Consider the following 19,065-nt stretch of genomic DNA (forward strand, 5'->3'; position numbering starts at 1 on the left):
TTTTTCTCAAGAAAGTAGCTTGGTTTAGAAGCAAAGTGAAACTCATTGCTCCTTACTGCCCTCAACAGATATGATTTCCCTTCCTCTGGCCTCACCTACTTCACCACCCATGGATTCTGAACCCAGTTCCGGACCTTGTGTCCCATCTCAAACTAGTGCACCCCAACCTTCAGAATCTCAAGCTGACTGCTTGGTTTTCCCAGTTCTGTTAGTCGCCAGGCATATTAATAATCCTTCTCCCATGCAACACATTTTGTTGGCATCCAGTAAACCATCCACCAGGAGACTCTACCTTAGTAAGTGGAAGAGATACTCTATTTGGGCATCTGATAATGGTCTAGACCCCCTTTTCAGCACCAGTAGAAAAGTTCTGGAGTTTCTAGTTGCCGTCTTTGGTAAAGGAGCTTCTGCAGTCAGGGTTATCCTAGCAACTATTTCAGATTTCCATAAAAGTATCGGGATCCAGCCTTTGATCTCTCACATGCTCTGTAAGGTTTTTCTTAATGGCACCATCCATTTGAAGCCTCATTTCAAAGCGCCACTACCGCCATGGGACTTGACTGTTGTATTACAATCACTTGCTTCACCTCCGTTTGAACCTGCAGCTACCTAAAATTCCTTTCTTGGAACACATTAGCCATCACTTCAGCAAGGCGAGTCTCTGAATTACAAGCTCTGTGCTCCAAAGCACCTTATTTAGTTTTCCATAAAGACAGAGTATCACTCAGAACAAATTCGACCTTTCTTCCTAAAGTGATTTCAGAGACCAATATCAACCAGTCCATAGACTTGCCTGTATTTTTTTCCGATTTTTTTCTAATAAAGCAGAGTACTGGCCTGCACCTTTTGGATGTGCATAGGCAATTATGTTTCTTTCTGGATAGAACTAAGCAATTTAGACAATCAGAACAGTGATGTGTATCCTTTGCAAGTACAACTTTGGGCAAACCTGTGTCTAAGGTTACTCTGTCCAGATGGTTAAGGAATTTGAATGTCTTTCATTTGCATAAAACAAAAACTAAGACTCCCTATGCCAATGAAGGCATGTTCTATCAGATCTATGGCAACTTCAGCTGTTTTTCATTCTAATGCTTCCATGTCAGAAATTTGCACAGCTTCAACTTGGGTAATGCCAGATACATTTATTTCTCATTACAAGTTGGATATTGTCTGGAGGGGGAGAGCCTCTTTTGGTTCTTTGGTTCTCAGGAATATTCTTCCATAGGGCCACCCAGGATCTAAGGTAGCTGGGACTTTGTCCCACAAGTCAAGAATAGATGAAGATTGACAACATCAGATTAATAAGTTATGTCTTACCATAACTTTCCATCTGTGTTGTCGATCTTCATCTATTCTTGCATCCCTCCCACCTGCCCCCCCCCCCTTAGACTTCTGGTGGAGTGACATTCTGTCCTGGGTTCTTATTGTTAAGTATGTCTTGGACCAGTTTTCTAACATATATTAGAATCTCTTCTTTATCTGATTGCAGACTTGAACTGAGGTAATGTGGAGAAGGGGGGGCATTATGGGTAGACTTGCAGCTGGAGAGATTTTTTGGCTGACGCAAGCTGTATATCTGCCGTATTGATTCCGAGGATTGGAACCATAAACCGCAAGTCAAGAATAGATGAAGATCAACAACACAAATGGAACATTATGGTAAGACAGAACTACTTTGTTTTGAAGTTTGCATTGAATTTGGATAGTGAACATGGGTCGAAAAGAAGAAAAACCAAAAAATTAGAAAAGGCTGTGTGTTTATGGTTTGTGCAAAGAAGAAGCAAAGGGGAACCTATCTCTGGTCCGCTATTGTATGAAAAAGCACTTGAATTAAAACAGTAAGCTCAGTGGTCCATCAGAATTTAAGGCTAGCATTGGCCGGTTAAAGAACTTTAATTCTCTTCAAGGCATATGAGAATTAGAGGTTCAAGAGGAATCTTTATCTGGTGATTCTCCTGCCACTGAGAAATTTAAAGAAACATTCTTGGCCCTTTTGGAAAAAGGCTGTTCACTTGATGACATGAGCCGATGAGGCTGGTTTATACTGGAAATCATTGACCACTTGCATCTAGGTGAGAAACGGTGGCCCCTGGTTTTAAAGTTAGCAAAGAGCGAGTAACAGTTATGGTAACTGCAAATGCCAGTGGAAGTCATCTTTTATCCCCACTAATGACTGGCAAAGCCAAAAAGCCCCATTGTTTAAAAAATGTGACATGTCTGCCAATGTGTTACAGAGCACAGAAGAGTGCTTGGATGAATTGTGAAATATTTCTTGATTGTATACAAATGAGTATACCCCAAATGTAAACAGGTTCAGAGAGAAAGAGAAGAAAAGTGGGAAAGTACTTCTCTGCAGGATAATGCACCATCACATCCAGGAGTGGAGGAATTGAATACAGTTGATGAAAATGTTGAAGCGATTTTTTTTGCCTCCAAGTGTAACAGTATTAATTCATCCAGTTGATCAAGGTGTTATAGAAAAGCTTAACATGGTGTACAAGAAGCAAGTCCTATGTCGTTTATTATTGGTGGAAGATGAGGAAAGTGTGGTGGCTTTTTCAAAAAAGGTGTAATCTTAAAGATTGTTGTTATATAGGTGGCTGATGCGTGGAACAGATTATCACAAGATAATAATAAAAATGGTTGTAATAGATTGCTCAAGTAAACAGGAGAAAATGAGACAATTGATGTGGATGCCAGTGAGGACCTAAACGAATTTGTGAACATGTTCCAGGCAATCCCAGGATTTTCCGAGTGTGACATAGATGGTGTACAAATGATGTTAGAAAGAACAGTGATCCTAGTTTTCAAATTTTGAATAATGACATTTTGTCATTTGTGCAAGAAGAAGAAAAGGCAGTGATCAATGAAGATGTTGGAGATGAGGATGGTGAAGAAAACAGAAAAAGTGGACCAAGTTGTAAAGAGGCTTTTACAGCATTGTCCTGGTATGAGCAAGAAGAAGAAATCTGTCCTACTCAACTTCTGCTGTTGAAAAGAATGTGTGATTTAGCTGCCAAGAAAGACTATCGAATTTGGTTCAGAAAATAATTCATGATTATTTTTTTATAGTGGATTATATGTGATTGTGTCCTGTTTGGTATCAATTGTGCTGTAATTTGGCAAATAAATATTTTACCACAATATATGGTACAGTTTTGTACTTATTTGTTTTATTGTTCTTGTTTATGAAATTCAGAAACAGAAGTTTTTTTTTTATCTGGTTCAGTTATATGTTTGATTATCTGAACAATCTGATTATCTGAACTACCCTATGTCCCAATTAGTTTGAATAATCAACTCTCTACTGTATTAGCTGGGGAGTTAAATTTACCAGAGACAGACTGGAATAATGTTGATTAAACAACATTAGTAAGGAAATTATTTGTAACATAATTGCTTCAGTTTGTAAAAAAAAAAAAAAAAAAAAAAACAAACTACCAGGGAACATACTACACATTGTTTTTGTTCCTAAAGAAATTACTGTTAGTTCAAGTCAAGTTTTCCCAATGTTGATTGCAGTGATCATGGGGTTATAAAGGTTAATTTGTTGCTAGATAATTCTGACAAACTGAAATGTAAACTAATGCACAGAAGATTAACTACATATTATATTGAAGCAAAACAGTCACTGTAAAACCAACTGGAGTGACATGTTCACTGTAAAAACTGCAGATGGAATGTGGAAAGTTTTGAAAGAAAAATCATTTGAGTGCAAAAAAAAAAAAAAAAATCAAAAAATATTTAACATCGGTATCTAGGCATGCAACGGCAGGGGAAGAACAAGACACCTGATTAAGCTGAAAGACAAAAAATATAAGAAATGGAAGAGAGGTTGAACTACAACTTTGAAAACTGAAATAAACAAGCTGAACAGGCAAATTAAGCATAGTGTGAGGCAAGCTCAAGAAAAATCTGAAGACATAATAGGCAACCTTTCTATAGATACATAAGATGTGAAAGGAGTAAAGACATACTAATTTGCAGATTCTAAAATTTAATGTGAAGTTGTTAAATGTCACCGTTTATTCTCACTGATGGGTTCGGAGATAGCAAAGCTCAAGGTTTGCCAGTAGTTCGAGACCAAGCCCTTTATCCCATGATGCACTGCTGGAATTACCTCAGATCTAGTTTGCCGCGGTACAGATCTCGGTGCTCCAGATAGCTCGGACCAGTATTTTTCAATAGATTCATCTATTTGCAAGAAAAACTTTTTTCTTGACTTTCTTGTTAGGATAGTTTATATATATATATATATATATATATATATATATATATATATATATATAGATACACACATATGTCTATCTATATATATATATATATATATATATATATATATATATATATATAATAAAATCTATTTAGTTTTAGACTTAGATTTAGTTTTAGATAAGTGCCCTGTGTTGGCTTGTTTTTTTCTATAGAGTTGGCCAAGTAGTTGGCCTTGTATTTAACCACATTCTTAGGAGTAGTTTGCTAGATAATTTCTCGAGTGTGTTGTTTCAAGTGTTTAAATTTGTCTAAATTTATAATAGAGATGTCTGATGAGAAAGAGAAACCACATCCTAAATCTGGCTTCACAAAATGTCTGGATTGTGGATAACAAATGTCATTCACTGATGGGCATGTTAAGTGTGTTTGTCTGGGGGCATTACACCTTCAAGACTCTTGTAGCATCTGTCACTCCTTCTTTTCCAGGATACTTTGAGAGAAGGAGGAAATTAGTGGATAGGGGTTTACTTCAGTATCCTTTCTCGGAAGCACTGGGTGACCAGGATGGTGCTAGTAGATCCTTAAAGTCATCCAAGTCTTCAGGTGACTCGAAAGCATCGAAAAAGGCTAAAACAAATAGAGGATGTAGGGTCATCGGTTCCACTGTCCTTGGAACAGAGTGTCCCTTCTGTTCGGAGCCAGCTCACAGCTTTGGAGACGGTTTCTGAGATTCCCTCATCTCCTCTGCTCCAATCAGCACCATCTGTGCACTCCTCGAAGTCTTCTGTCAGCCTCTCAGATCTGGATATCGACCGGTTGGTGCAGAAGCTTTTACGGGCACCAGGCCTTGCCTTTCAGAGCCGAAGACCATTAACCCAGACTTGAAAATTCCTCCTCCGAGCCATACTGGACTTTTGGAGCCGAAAGAGCCCAACCTGATGGTTGTTGAGCCTGTGGAGCCGAGACCTGCTCCAGTGTTATCGGTTCCATCTACTCGGACGTGCTTGGCACCGACCGGGGGACTCTAGGAGCCGACATTCTCCTGTCGGGTCCGGAGAGGATAGTCGTACCGATTTGTCGGTGCCGACTCTTCCTCTCGTGGCTTCGGCTCGGATGAGCTCGGCTCCTACTTCGGGCTCGGAGCATATGGTCTCTGTGCAGGAGGTCCCTTCGGATCAGTCTACCCCTTCTCGGAGCCATGGTGCGTTCGATGCCATGAGGAGAGTCCGGTCTCCAAAGACATCATCAGCATCAGGTCTGGCTTCCTCCTCCCATCAAGCGCCTGTGTCCAGTCCTGCTTCTACCGGTCCACCCAAGCGTAGAGACCCTGAGCCTCAAGTAGCCCCACAGGTCACCCCCTGCTCTTCTGAGACCTTCGCAAATCCCCCCACTAAGGAGGTATCCAGGAAGAGACTGTGCAAGAAGAGGCACTTGGACTCCCCACAGGAGTCTTTGATATGTCACTGACTTGGATGAGTCAGAAGGGTCCCCTCGATCCCCCTCTGAGGATATCTCCTTTGCGGAGATATTAGAGATGCTTAATCAGAGGGGCGGTTGGCAGTACAAAAGCCCTACTGAAGACGAGTCAGTGCTCTTGAAGGATTTTGGGTCTCAACCTTCCACTTCTTGGGTGTCTCTGTCTTACAATGAGCTCATGGAGCTGATCTCTCTTAAGGCGTGGGAGTCTCCGGAGGCCATGGAACCTGTCCCTTGGAAGCCAAATAAGTTGATCTCTGCCCCAGTGTACAAAGCCTTTTTGACTAAGGGAGTGCCTGTTGATGCCATGGTGGTGGTGGTGGCAGCCACCAAAAAGGAAACGTCTGAGACATCCTCATCTATCCATCCTCCTAACAGAGATTCTAGGATCATGCATAGATATGGGAAACACATGTTTAGTTCAGCGACCTTTTCCCTTCGATCACTGAACTATTTAACAAGACTACAAACAGATGATCTGAACGAGCTAGGAGATACTCTCCAGGGTACGGTAGCTGCATTGGTTGCCGACAAAGTTAACACACAGCTCGCTACCTTAAACTCTATTGTGAACTACTCGTCCATGAGTCCCGTATCTTACGCAGCTGATGGTTCGAGTAGAGCCGCTAGTTCAGGCATTGCCCTGTATAGACAAGCCTGGATGCGCCTCTGTTCCTTTGCGGAGCCTTTCAAGTCTTCCTTTATCAACACCCCATTTGATGGCATATCCCGGTTTGAGCCCACGATAAAGGAAACTTTAACCAGGTGTGAGCAGGAAGGCAAGACTCTATCTGCCGTTGAAGTCCGTTTTTCTATCCCTACTCGGCCCTATCCCAAGGGCCCTAAGGGCGGAAAGATGTGGTTCCAAAAAGCACAGGGAGCCTTTCAGGACACGCGTGAAGAAACCCCCTCTAGAGGCAGAGGATTGGGTTATAATGGAAGATGCCGCCCACGTGTCGGGGGGGGGTCCGCAACAGCAGGGTGACAGAGGCCAGTTCTCTGGTCAGCCCTACCAGCGCTCCTGAAAGGAGACGAGGCAGTCGGGGGTCGCTTATCTTTGTACCCAGAAGCCTGGCTAAGCATAACATCCGATACCTGGGTACAAAGCATCATTTCCAAAGGGTACTTCATACCGTTCTCCTCCCCTCCCACTCCTACAAACAGAATCCTGGATGTTCCACCCAGTCTCAGGGAACAAGCAACTATAGAGGTCCGCAAGTTGCTAGAAAAAGAGTCATCCAGCCAGTCCCAGCAGACCAAATTGGATTCAGAACTTACTCAAGATTATTTTTGGTTCCAAAGAAAACAGGGGACTGGAGACCTATCTTGGACCTCAGCAGACTCAACCAATTTGTAAAAAAGAGAAATTCTGAATGGTCACGCTTCAGGCCATTCTTTTCTTTCTAGGGAAAGGTGATTGGATGTGCTCCATCAATCTCAAGGACGCGTATTACCACATAAAGATGGACGGACACTCCAAAGATCACCTGCGCTTCTGGCTGGGAGCCAATCACTACCAGATGTGAGAGTGTTCGATCTCGCCGTTTGTTCTTACACATGGGTTCGGAGCCGATCCTCGGCTCCGTGTCGGCCGCTTGCAAGCTCTGCATCGAGAAGAAGCTCGAGACCAACCTAACTCCCACAATCCCCCTCTGCCTTTACCTCAGATCTAGTTTGCCGCTGCAGCGTTCGCATCACTTTGATGAGCTCGAGCAACCTTAAGCTAAGATTTATATATTTTTTTCTTGTATTTCTAAGAATTTCTTTTTGCTAAAAAGTTATTTGAGAGACTGTGTGTGTGTGTGTTATAGTTTCGAGGAATCCTCGGTTCCATAAAGTTATTTAAACTTTGTTAGAGTTTTCCCTCGGGGCCTAACTCCACCCTTTACTGGATTGACTACCGGATTGACCCTTTTATTGGATTTGACTAATTTACCGGAATTGACATTTCTTACTGGACTTGACTTGTTTCTAACTTAAAATGTCTGAGAAAGCTAAATCTGGGTTTAAACGTTGCCAATGTGGGCAAAAGATGTCAGTGACTGACAATCATAGTTCCTGCTTCTACTGTCTTGGCCCTCTCCATCTGCAAGAAGACTGTTCAATTTGTCATTCTTTCAGTGGAAGGGTCATGACAGATAGGCGCAGGAAACTTATGGATAGGGGTCTTTTAAAACCTACTTTTCAGGAGGCTCTGGATGCTTCAGACCAGGCATCCAAATCCTCGAAGGAATCGAAGACGTCGGAGCCCAGGTCATCGGCTCCGAGCTCTTCAGTTAAGGTTCGATCACCGGTTCCACAGACTTCGGGACCGAGTGTTCAACTGTTGTCAGTTTCCGAGCCTCGAGTCTTGGAACCGGTGACGGAGCTCCCTCCCCCGACACTGTTGAGGTTGGCTCCGTCTTCGATTCCTTCGACGCGCTCTTCCAGACCCCTCTCCGACACCGATGTAGACCGCGTGGTGCAGAAGTTAATGGAGAATACGGCCTTATCCAAACTCATCTCGGTCTCCTCTCAGTTGGTGTCAAGACTCGAAGGCCTTCCCTTATCTCCATCTGTTCCTCCTCCGAGACCTGTCCAGTCTTCGGAGCCGGAAGAGGCTGACCTGCTGATTGTGGAGCCCTCGGTGCCAGAACCGTCCTTCTCTCGGTCGGCTCCGTTCACCTTGACTCCGTCGGATCCGGTACTGGAGTCTCGGAGCCGAAGATCCATCCTTGGTTCCGGGACCGAGAGTCGGACCGATGTTTCGGTTCCGACGCTCCCTCTCGGGCCTCGGCTGGGATCGACTCGGCGCCGGCCTCGGATCGATGCCTTCGTGCCTGTCTCGGGATTCTTCCCATTTCTTCGAACCGGAGATACCTCGACTCGGGACCCGGGGGCCTTCGACCTCATGAGGAATGTGTTGTCTACCCAGACAACCACATCAGCAGAAACAGCTTCTCCTCCCCATAAAGGACCGTTATCCTCCTCTGCACCCACGGCTACATCTAAGCGTCGAGCACCTGTGTCTCAGCCACCCTGAGGGTGCCCCTCTTCCTCGGAGGCTTCTTCGGATGCTCCCCCCGAAGAAGTCCCTAGGAAAAGATTGTGTAAGAGGAGACACTTAGATTCTCCACAAGAATCATTGACATCGGACACTGACTTGGATGACTCAGAAGGGTCCCCAAAGTCACCCTCAGAGGATGTCTCTTTTTCTGACATCCTGGAGATCCTAAAGCAGAGAGGTGATTGGCAATCCCTTCCCCCTTCTGAGGATGAGTCAGTCTTGCTGAAGGCATTCGGTGCTCGCCCTTCCTCCTCCTGGGTCACTCCGCCCTTCGATGAGTTGATGGAGCTGATTGCTCGAAGGGCGTGGGAGACGCCTGACACGGTGGAGTCGGTCCCTAGAAAGCCTAACAAGTATATTACTGCCCCTCAGGATAAGGCTTATCTAACAAAGGGAGTACCAGTGGACGCTATGGTGGTGGCAGCGGCCACGAAAAAGGAGATGTCGGAATCTTCCTCATCTGTCCATCCGCCTAACAAAGATTCTAGGACTATGGACAGGTACGGGAAGCGCATTTTTAGTTCAGCGGCTTTTTCTATGCGATCACTGAACTATTTGACCCACTTCACACGGCTACAGAGGGATCTAATCAAAGAGTTGGGAGGTACCCTCCAGGGTACTACAGATGCTGCTGTTTCAGAGAAAGTTACAGCACATCTCAATACCCTTACATCCATTGTAAACTCGTCCATGAGGCTGATCTCATACGCAGCCGAAGGATCGAGTAGGGCAGCAGCTTCAGCGATTGCTCTTCGTAGACAATCCTGGATGCGCTTATGTTCGCTTATGAAGCCTTCAAGTCTTCCTTTACTATCGCCCCATTAGATGGTGCCACTCTCTTTGGCCCCAAAGTAAAGGAGACCCTTACCCGGTGTGAGCAGGAGGGAAAGACTCTGTCTGCTGTCGGAGTCCGTTTTTCCACCCCATCCAGACCGTACCCCAAAGGGCAACGTGGTGGAAAAATGTGGTTTCGAAAACCCCAAGGATCTTTCCCATGCACACAGGGTGATGCCCCCTCTAGAGGCAGAGGAGGGGGCAGAGGTGGAAGATGCCGCCCTGGCGGCAGAGGGGGTCCGCAAAACCAAGGTGACAGGGATACACCCCCTGGGAAACCTTTCCAGCACTCCTGAGAGGAGGCCCGACTGTCCTGCTCTGGAGGCAGTCGGGTCGCTAGCTTTATACCCTCAGGCCTGGCAAAATCTTACATCAGACAACTGGGTAAAAAGCGTTGTTACCAGAGGCTACAGAATACCCTTCCTATTGCCCCCAATTCCAAAGAGAAGACTCCCAGATGTGCCGCCCCATCTGCGAGACCCTGCAGCTATAGAAATTTCAAAGCTGCTAGAAAAAAGAGTCATCCAACCAGTCCCAGCGGACCAAATAGGATTCGGAACTTACTCAAGGTTCTTTTTAGTTCCAAAGAAGACAGGGGACTGGAGGCCGATTCTGGACCTAAGCAACCTCAATACCTTCATCAAGAAAGAAAAGTTCCGAATGGTCAGGCTTCAATCGATCCTTCCATTTTTACAGAAGGATGACTGGATGTGCTCAATAGATCTGAAGGACGCATACTACCACATCAAAATGGCCAGGGCGTCCAGGGATCACTTGCGCTTCTGGCTGGGAGCCAGCCACTTTCAGTTTCGAGCCCTGCCCTTTGGTCTGACCTCAGCCCCCAGGGTCTTCACCAAATGCATGGCAGTGGTGGCGTCTCACCTGAGACGCCTGGGATTCCAGGTGTTTCCGTATCTGGACGACTGGCTCCCTTTCTGCCACCACCCAGCGTCAACTCATTCAGGCCAGGGATTACACACTACAGCTTTGTGTTCATCTCGGAATTTCCGTAAATTTCGAAAAATCTTCACTACAGCCATCACAGCATATCTCATTCATTGGAGCAGAATTGGATACGTATCATTTAATTCTAAGACTTCCTCCAGAAGGGATAGCCTCATTACAAAGCCACATTTCTCTCCTTCTGTCATCCAGAAAGTCCCCAGCAAAACTGGTTCTGAAGGTTTTGGGTCTCATGGCAACTTTTCTCATTGCGATACCATTGGGAAGACTGCACATGAGAGTTCTACAATGGCTACTGTTTGCACAATGGTCGTTCCAACAGCTACCTCTGACACACGAAATTCTGATCACAAACACATGCAAATCTCACCTAGCCTGGTGGCTTCGGACTTGCAACTTTTCCAGCGGAAGACCATTTGTGCTACCCACGCCGACAGCTACGGTGACCACGGACGCTTCCCTGATAGGGTGGGGGGGGCATCTTTCAGGGACAGACAGTCCAAGGCGAATGGACCAATTTAGAGTACAATCTGCACATCAATGTTCTAGAGTTGAGGGCAGTGTTTCTAACGTTGCAACACTTTGCTCCCCTTCTTCCTCTAGGGACTATTGCAGTTCAGACGGACAACATGTCCGTAGTCTGGTACATAAACAAACAAGGGGGAACCAGGAACCAAGTCCTATCAGCTATGCAGAGAGGCCATGAGAATCTGGCAATGGGCGGAGTCCACGGGTCGCTTTCTGACAGCAACGCACATCCCGGGGTCATCCAACGTCATAGCCGACAGGCTGAGCAGAGCAATCCTGTTGCCTCACGAGTGGTCCCTAAAACAGTCAGTTGCGAAGAAGATTTTTCGCAAGTGGGGCCAGCCTTCCTGCGATCTTTTTGCGTCTCCAATGAACGCCAAATGCAGGAGCTACTTTGCCCTATTACCCCCTCCAGGGGAAGTCCCCAGGGACGCGCTGGTTCACGATTGGCCCCCGGGTCTCCTGTACGCTTTTCCTCCCTTTCCCCTGATTGCAAAGTTTCTGCAGAAAGCCAACAACCTGCAAAGGACGATTATCCTCATTGCCCCATTCTGGCCTCGTCAAATTTGGTTTCCCTTTCTTCTGGCACACCGTATTCGGGGACCCTGGATCCTGGACCCAGAGCCAAATCTACTGACCCACTCGTCAGGGGCTCCCCACCCCTCGCTCTTGTCACTCCATCTAGCAGCTTGGTTGCTCCGCTTCCCTACTTAGCCAGGTCTGATCTTCTTTCACCTGCAGTTCAGAATATACTAGTGGCTTCTCATAAAGCTTCCACTACAAAGACCTACACTAGTAAATGGAAGCGCTTTGTTTTCTGGGCACATACACAGCATTTGGATCCTGTTATAGCTCCTTTAAACAAGATTTTGGAGTTTTTAACAGAGTTGTTCCACCAAGGAGCTTCTCCTGCCACTTTAAGAGTACAATTGGCTGCCATTTCCAACTTTCATGTGGAAGAATGTGGGGCACCTATTATGGCTCACAGACTTTGTAAGGCCTTTTTAAAAGGATCTTTCCATATTAGACCACCAGTTAGAACTCCTACATCTCCGTGGAATCTGAACCTTTTGTTGTCTAAATTGATGTTGCCTCCGTTTGAACCGGCTTCCTCTTGTCCATTGAAGTATTTGTCGTGGAAGACCCTCTTTTTGGTGGCCATTACATCTGTTAAACACCCTTATCTGATCTTTCACTCTGACAGAGTATCTCTTCGCACTAATCCATCCTTCCTCCCCAAAGTCTGCTCTATTAATAACATTAATCAATCCATTGAACTCCCTACCTTTTTCAAAAATCACTCCAATAAGTTGGAGTATATGTTACACAAGTTAGATGTTCATAGACAACTTAGATTTTACTTGGATAGAACAAAGGATCACAGGAAATCAGATCAACTTTTTATAGCCTTTGCGGACAGCAGGAAAGGTGTAGCAGTTACTAAACGAACCCTTTCCAAATGGCTAACTGATTGCATTATGTTTGTTTATGCTACTTCAGAACAAACTTTACCTGCCAAACCCAAGGGGCACTCTACAAGATCAGTATCTACATCCCTGGCTCATGCAGCTCGCTTACCATTAGACACTATTTGTGCAGCTGCCACTTGGTCTAAACCACATATATTCATTTCTCATTACAAGGTGGACAGGGTTTCTAGGGACAGAGCATCCTTTGGTTCCACTGTGCTCAAGAACGTTCTCCCATGAGTTCCTCAGGAACATGGAGCTAGGGACGCTACCCATGTGTAAGAACAAACGGCGAGATCGAACACTCTCACATTTAGAAGTTATGTCCTTACCATAACGTTCCATGTGGAGTGTTCATCTCACCTTTGTTCTTACATTCCCACCCTCCCACCCTCAGGAAGAACGTACAGTTTGGTGCCTGGTCTGGGTTATTCTGCTTCGGCATTCGCAGTTGTTGTGTATATATATGTATGTACATATGTATATATAGCTATAAGTGTTCTTGCAGTTATGTAGTTTTTGCATGAGTGTGTTCTCTCTCTGACTGCTGGTTTGCTTGCAAACTAGATCTGAGGTAAAGGCAGAGGGGGATTGTGGGAGTTAGGTTGGTCTCGAGCTTCTTCTCGATGCAGAGCTTGCAAGCGGCCGACACGGAGCCGAGGATCGGCTCCGAACTCATGTGTAAGAACAAAGGCGAGATGAACACTCCACATGGAATGTTATGGTAAGGACATAACTTCTAATTTTGAGCCCTGCCCTTTGGTCTCACTAAAGCCCCCAGAGTGTTCACCAGAGGCATCTAGGATTCCAGTTGTTTCCATATCTAGACGATTGGCTTCTCACCGCTACCACCAGGCATCAATTGATTCAGGCAACACAATCTACTCTGACACTCTGCCACCACTTAGGCATTACAGTCAACTTCGAAAAGTCTGCCTTGTCGCCATCGCAGCATACCGTCTTGATAGGAGCAGAGTTAGATACCTCAACCACCACTCTACGTCTTCCAGTCGAAAGAGTGTCACTTCTTCGTCAACTCATTGGTGTCAAGGAACAGAGCTACAGCTGCAGAGGTCTTGAAGGCACTAGGTTTGATGGTGGCAGCAATTCTAGCCATTCCACTCGCAAGGATGCATATGCAAATTCTTCAATGGCTCCTGTTCGCTCAGTGGTCTTACCAGAAATTGCCAATGAACCATATGATTCTCATCACAAACTTTTGCAAGAGAGACCTTCGGTGGTGTTTGACGTCTCTTCATGTCACAATAGGAAGGCCCTTTGTGCTTCCCCCCCAGTAGCCACTGTGACCACGGATGCTTCCCTGATAGGGTGGAGGGGGCATTTTCAGGGAAAGACTGCCAAGGCACGTGGACGGATCAAGAGTCACATCTGCATATCAATGTTCTGGAGTTGAGAGCAGTACTTCTGGTGTTGCAGTACTTCCAGGACTCTCTTCCTCTAGGGACAGTTGCAATTCAGACAGACAACATGTCAGTGGTCTGGTACTTGAACAAACAGGGCAGAACCAAGTCTTATCCCCTTTGTCGAGAAGCCCTCAGGGTATGGCAATGGGCTGTGTCATCCCAGCAATTTCTGGTAGCAATGCACATCCCGGGACAATCCAACATGATAGCGGACAAGCTGAGCAGGGCAAACCTGTTGCCTCACGAGTGGTCTCTCAACCAACACGTTACGAATATGATTTTCCGCAAATGGGGCCAGCCTTGCTGCGACCTCTTTGCCAGTCACATCAGTACCAAATGCAGAAGCTACTTTGCCCTAATACCACCTCCAGGGCATCCCCCAAGAGATGCACTCGTACACAATTGGCCTCCGGGTCTCCTATATGCATTCCCACCAATTCCATTGATACCCAGGTTTTTACAGAAAGCAAAATTGCTGGGAAGGACTTTTATCCTTATAGTCCCCTATTGGCCTCGACAGATTTGGTTCCCTTTTCACCATCATCTGCTGGAGGATCCATGGATCCTGGACCCAGTTCCAGATGACCTGACACACCCGTCAGGGGACCTCCATCCTTCATTGCAGTCTCTAAAGCTGATTGCTTTGCTGATCCACTTCCCCAAATAGCCAGGCTTCATTCACTCTCAGATGACACAAGACAAATTCTATTGTCTTCTCATAAGCCATCCACCAGGAAACTATATCTCAGTAAGTGGAAAAGGTCCTCCATTTGGGCCAGTATACAAAAAAATGACTTTTTCCGAGCTCCTTTGTCGTCCATTTTAGAGTTTTTGCAATGATTTTTAAGGAAGGAGCAGCAGCTGCCACAGTTCGGGTTCAGTTAGCCGCCATATCTGATTTCCACCTTGGATTGGATGGGTTAAATGTTATGGCCCATAAGTTATCTAAGGTTTTTCTCAAAGGTGTTTTTTCACATGAGACCTCCTGTCAAAATCCCTTATTCTCCTTGGAATTTGAATATTGTACTATCTCAAATAATTCTTCTCCCCTTCGAACCAGCATCATTTTGTGATCTCAAATTTTTGTCCTAGAAAACAATTTTTCTAGTGGCCATTACTTCTGCCCGCAGAGTGTCAGAACTTCAAGCATTATCTATCAGACCTCCTAATATGATTTTCCATGCTGATAGAGTATCTCTCAGAACAAACCCCTCCTTTTTGCCTAAAGTCTGTTCTGTGTCTAATATCAATCAGGTCATTGAGTTGCCAGTCTTTTTTTCCCAAACATTCCAACAAATTGGAAAACATGCTGCACAAACTTGATGTACACAGCCAGCTCAGATATTATCTCGATAGAACTAAGGATATTAGAAAATCAGATCAACTCTTTGTATCCTTTTCGGAGGCCAGAAAAGGTAGACTAGTGGCTAAAACAACCCTTTCAAAATGGTTATTGGATTTTATCTCATTTGTTCATGCAAATGATAAAATACCTTTACCAGACAAAGCAAAGGCTCATTCAACCAGAGCCGTTTCTATGTCTTCTGCTTTTCAAGCTAAATTGCCCCTTGATAACATTTGTGCTGCAGCCACTTGGTCTAAGCCTCATACCTTTATCACTCATTACAAAGTAGATAAGGCTTCCAGGGACAGGTCTTCTTTTGGTTCTATGGTCCTGAAAAATGTATTCCCGTGAGCCACCCAGGATTGCAGGTGCTAGGGACGCTACCCATCAGTGAGAATAAATGACGAGATTTAACAACTTCACATAAAGAAGTTATGTACTCACCATAACGTTCCATGTGAGTTGTTTATCTTGCCTTTGTCACGTCCCTCCCTTCATCCCCCTCCTGGCTGACAGTTGACCTAGAAGGTAGTATCATCCTGGTTGTTCAATACTACTTCCTCCTTCTTGGGGAGTGCACCCTTTACAGGGGTTTATATACACGCAGCAAACAAGATCTGAGGTGATTCCAGCAGTGCATCATGGGATAAGGGGCTTGGTCTCGAGCTACTGGCAAACCTTGAGCTTTGCTATCGGCCGTGTCGGAGCTGAGAATCGGCTCCGAACCCGTCAGTGAGAATAAAGGAGAGATAAACAACTCACGTGGAATGTTATGGTGAGTACATAACTTTTTTTTCTCAGGCTCAACAGATTACAGATATATTTACAAAATCTTATGCAAAACAATTTGGCTCCACAAAGGGGGGTGGCAAGTTGCCCTAGTGACATCCAAGTAACCTGAGATACTAGAATCAAGTTTAGATTATATTGAAACAGAACTGTGCAGACTGGACCCAATAAAGCACAGGGAGGAGAATGAATATAGCAATAACCCACGCCTGGGTGTGGGTAATGCTAAATTTACCCACGGTTGGCGTGGTTTGGTCGAGGGACCAAACAAAGCCAACCGTGGGTAAATTTACCATTACCCACACCCAGAAGTGGGTTATTGCTATTATACCATGACATTATTTAAGAAAAGAAACTGTTACTTTTCTTAAATAATGGCATAGTATAATGCCTGTTTACTGCCCTTCCGCAGATGTCTGGCATCCGGCAGTTCTGATGTACTGCGCCTGCGCAGTACATCAGAGTTGTAAGCAACGGAGAAAGCAAGATCTCCGTTGCTTTAATCTCGCTATGTTAAATGAGTTTAACATAGCGAGACAGTTTAAAATAAGCAACGGACATCTCCATTGCTTATTTTAAAACTGTCTCGCTATGTTAAACTCATTTAACATAGCGAGACTCAAAAAAGCAACGAAGATCTTGCTTTCTCCGTTGTTTTTAAACATTGTCTGCGCTATGTTAAATGGGTTTAACATGAGACAGCTTTAAAATAAGCAACTGAGATCTCCGTTGCTTATTTTAAAGCTGTCTCGCTATGTTAAACCCATTTAACATAGCGAGACAGTGTTTAAAATCAGTTATACTAATGGAAAAAAGTCCGGGCGACCGGACCTTTTTCCATTAGTATAACTCGATTTACAACGGGCACGCTGGCCAATCAGCGTGCACGTTTTGGGGGGATCATGGTATAATTAGTAATAATGACCCGAGTGCTTCAGCAAGAAATTACAGTACCATTATATCTATTACTTACTAGGTCATATAAATATGGGGAGATTCCACAAGACTGGAGACATGCTTATTAAACCTGTCTTTAAGAGAAAGGGGAGTAGGGCAAACTCGAGTCATATAAAGCCTTAAGTCTACTTCATGTTGTGGAAAAATAATAAGCATAAGTTATTTTCAGAATCGGATAGGTTGGGACTTGAAACCATATGTCAATATGCTATGTTGAAAATAGCTCTATTACTACCTGTAACATGATGTTCTATAATGTAATAACTATGAATGAAAAATTGCACTGTGATGTAATTTATATAGATTTAACTTCACCATTTAACAGGGTTATACACAAAACACTGATCAATAAATTAGAACAAATAGGTATTGATGTACTCTTGATAAGATGGACAGCTGCATGGCTTACAAATAGGACATGGCAAGTATACAGCAATTGGACATGTGAAATACTTGGTTACAGTCAATCATACCTCTCAACCTTTTAGCACAAGAAATCTGAATAAAGGCAAAAATAACAGGGGGGACAAAGACAGATTCTGTCATTTAGTGATTTCAATCCTCACTGATTTTATAGAAAACCACAACTATGTTAAGTTGTCAATCTCGCCTTCATTCTTGCTTGATGGGTTCGGAGCCGATCCCTCGGCTCCGACTCGGCACTTGCTAAGCTCGAGAGTCACTTTTACCAGCTCGAGGCAGCCCCATATCCCATGATGCAAGGCGGTAAGTACCCAGATCTCGTTTGCCGCTTCGCTTATGAGGTCCTCCTTTTACCAGCTCCTGGTAAATGATTCTCTTTATTGATATTAAAGCCCCTTTTTGTTAAAAAAACCTTTTATTGTTAGTTATAAGTTAATTATTTAGATTTCCTGACAGAAAATCCCTGTCTCTTTTAAATTTTTTTAGTCAAACTTTACCCATCCCATCCCCTCCCTGTTAGGGTGTGTTTGTTTTTAGGAATACCTTTTTGGTATTTTCTTTAATTTAAATTTTTGACTGGTGTGTGTGTGTGTTTTTTGTGAAGCACCATGTCAAAGGAGAGGGTCTCAGGTTTTAAGAAGTGTGACTCGTGCTGTCAGAAGATGTCTCTGACAGACGGTCACACTTCTTGCCTGTATTGCCTGGGGCCTCTTCACCTGCAGGACCCCTGTGCTATTTGTCATTCCTTCAGCCAGAGAGTCCTGCAGGAAAGACGCAACAAGCTGATACTTAGGGGCCTTCTTAAGCCGGAGGGCTCTCCGCCAAGTCGGCTCCATCAAAAACAGCTAAATCTTCCAAGGCCCAGGCTTCTGTGTCTAAGCCTGCGGCCTCGGCTCCGACTCGTTCAGTCGAGATCGGCTCGGCTGGAGCCGATTCTGGCTTAACAGCCTTCGGCACCGATGCCTCTCGGTGCTGAATCTGCATCGACCACTTCGGTGTCTGCTCCGATCGGTTCCGACCCCCATGTGGCACATGCATCGGTGTCGGCCCGATCGGCTCCGACACCGTTACTTTGTGGCTGTATCGGCTCCGGCTGGAGCCGATACATCGAGGCTTCCTGTCGGCTCCGAAGTCGGCTCCGACAGGATCTATAGTATCGGTTCCGATGGCTCATTCCAGGAAGAGGTCGAGGTCTCCTTCCTTGGAGCCGATACTTTCGCCCGGCTTCACCTCTTCTTTCGAACGGAGCCATCGGAGCCGATCTTCAAGGTCATCCAGACTGTCAGATCATGACCTAGAGAGTGGTCAGTAGATTACTTAAGTCACAGGTACTGGCCCAAATGTTACATAGTCCGTCTCAACAGACGACTGTTGGTCCACACCCGTTACAGTTCCTCCTTCAACTCTACCCCAGAGCTTGGAGTTGGAGTCTTCGGAATGGTTACTGCTACGGCTGGAGGACGGATACCCCTTCTGTTCCTTCAGCCTCTACTCTTATCTCCTCTTGAGACCTTCCTTAGAGGGATTCGTGGTCGGGCTTCCATGGTCTCCTCCGAGGGGTGAGTGGCATCGGGCCCTTCTCCGAACCCGCTCTTC

The 19,065-nt window shown here is 45.1% G+C and overlaps 1 protein-coding gene across 1 annotated transcript in view; it reads left to right on the top strand.

Annotated features, from left to right (window-relative positions):
- Window positions 1-2,872: 2,872 nt before the first annotated feature.
- Window positions 2,873-19,065, top strand: part of LOC122791502 (nucleolin-like) — a 666,377-nt gene continuing 650,184 nt past the window's right edge. Inside the window, exon 1 of the mRNA XM_044059243.1 lies at window positions 2,873-2,948. Within this exon, the coding sequence (XP_043915178.1) occupies window positions 2,873-2,948 (76 nt within the window). The remainder of the gene's footprint in view (window positions 2,949-19,065) is intronic.

The sequence above is a fragment of the Protopterus annectens genome, chromosome 17.part0 (genome assembly GCF_019279795.1).
Source record: "Protopterus annectens isolate FY-2018-M chromosome 17.part0, PAN1.0, whole genome shotgun sequence".
Lineage (NCBI taxonomy): Eukaryota > Metazoa > Chordata > Ceratodontiformes > Protopteridae > Protopterus > Protopterus annectens.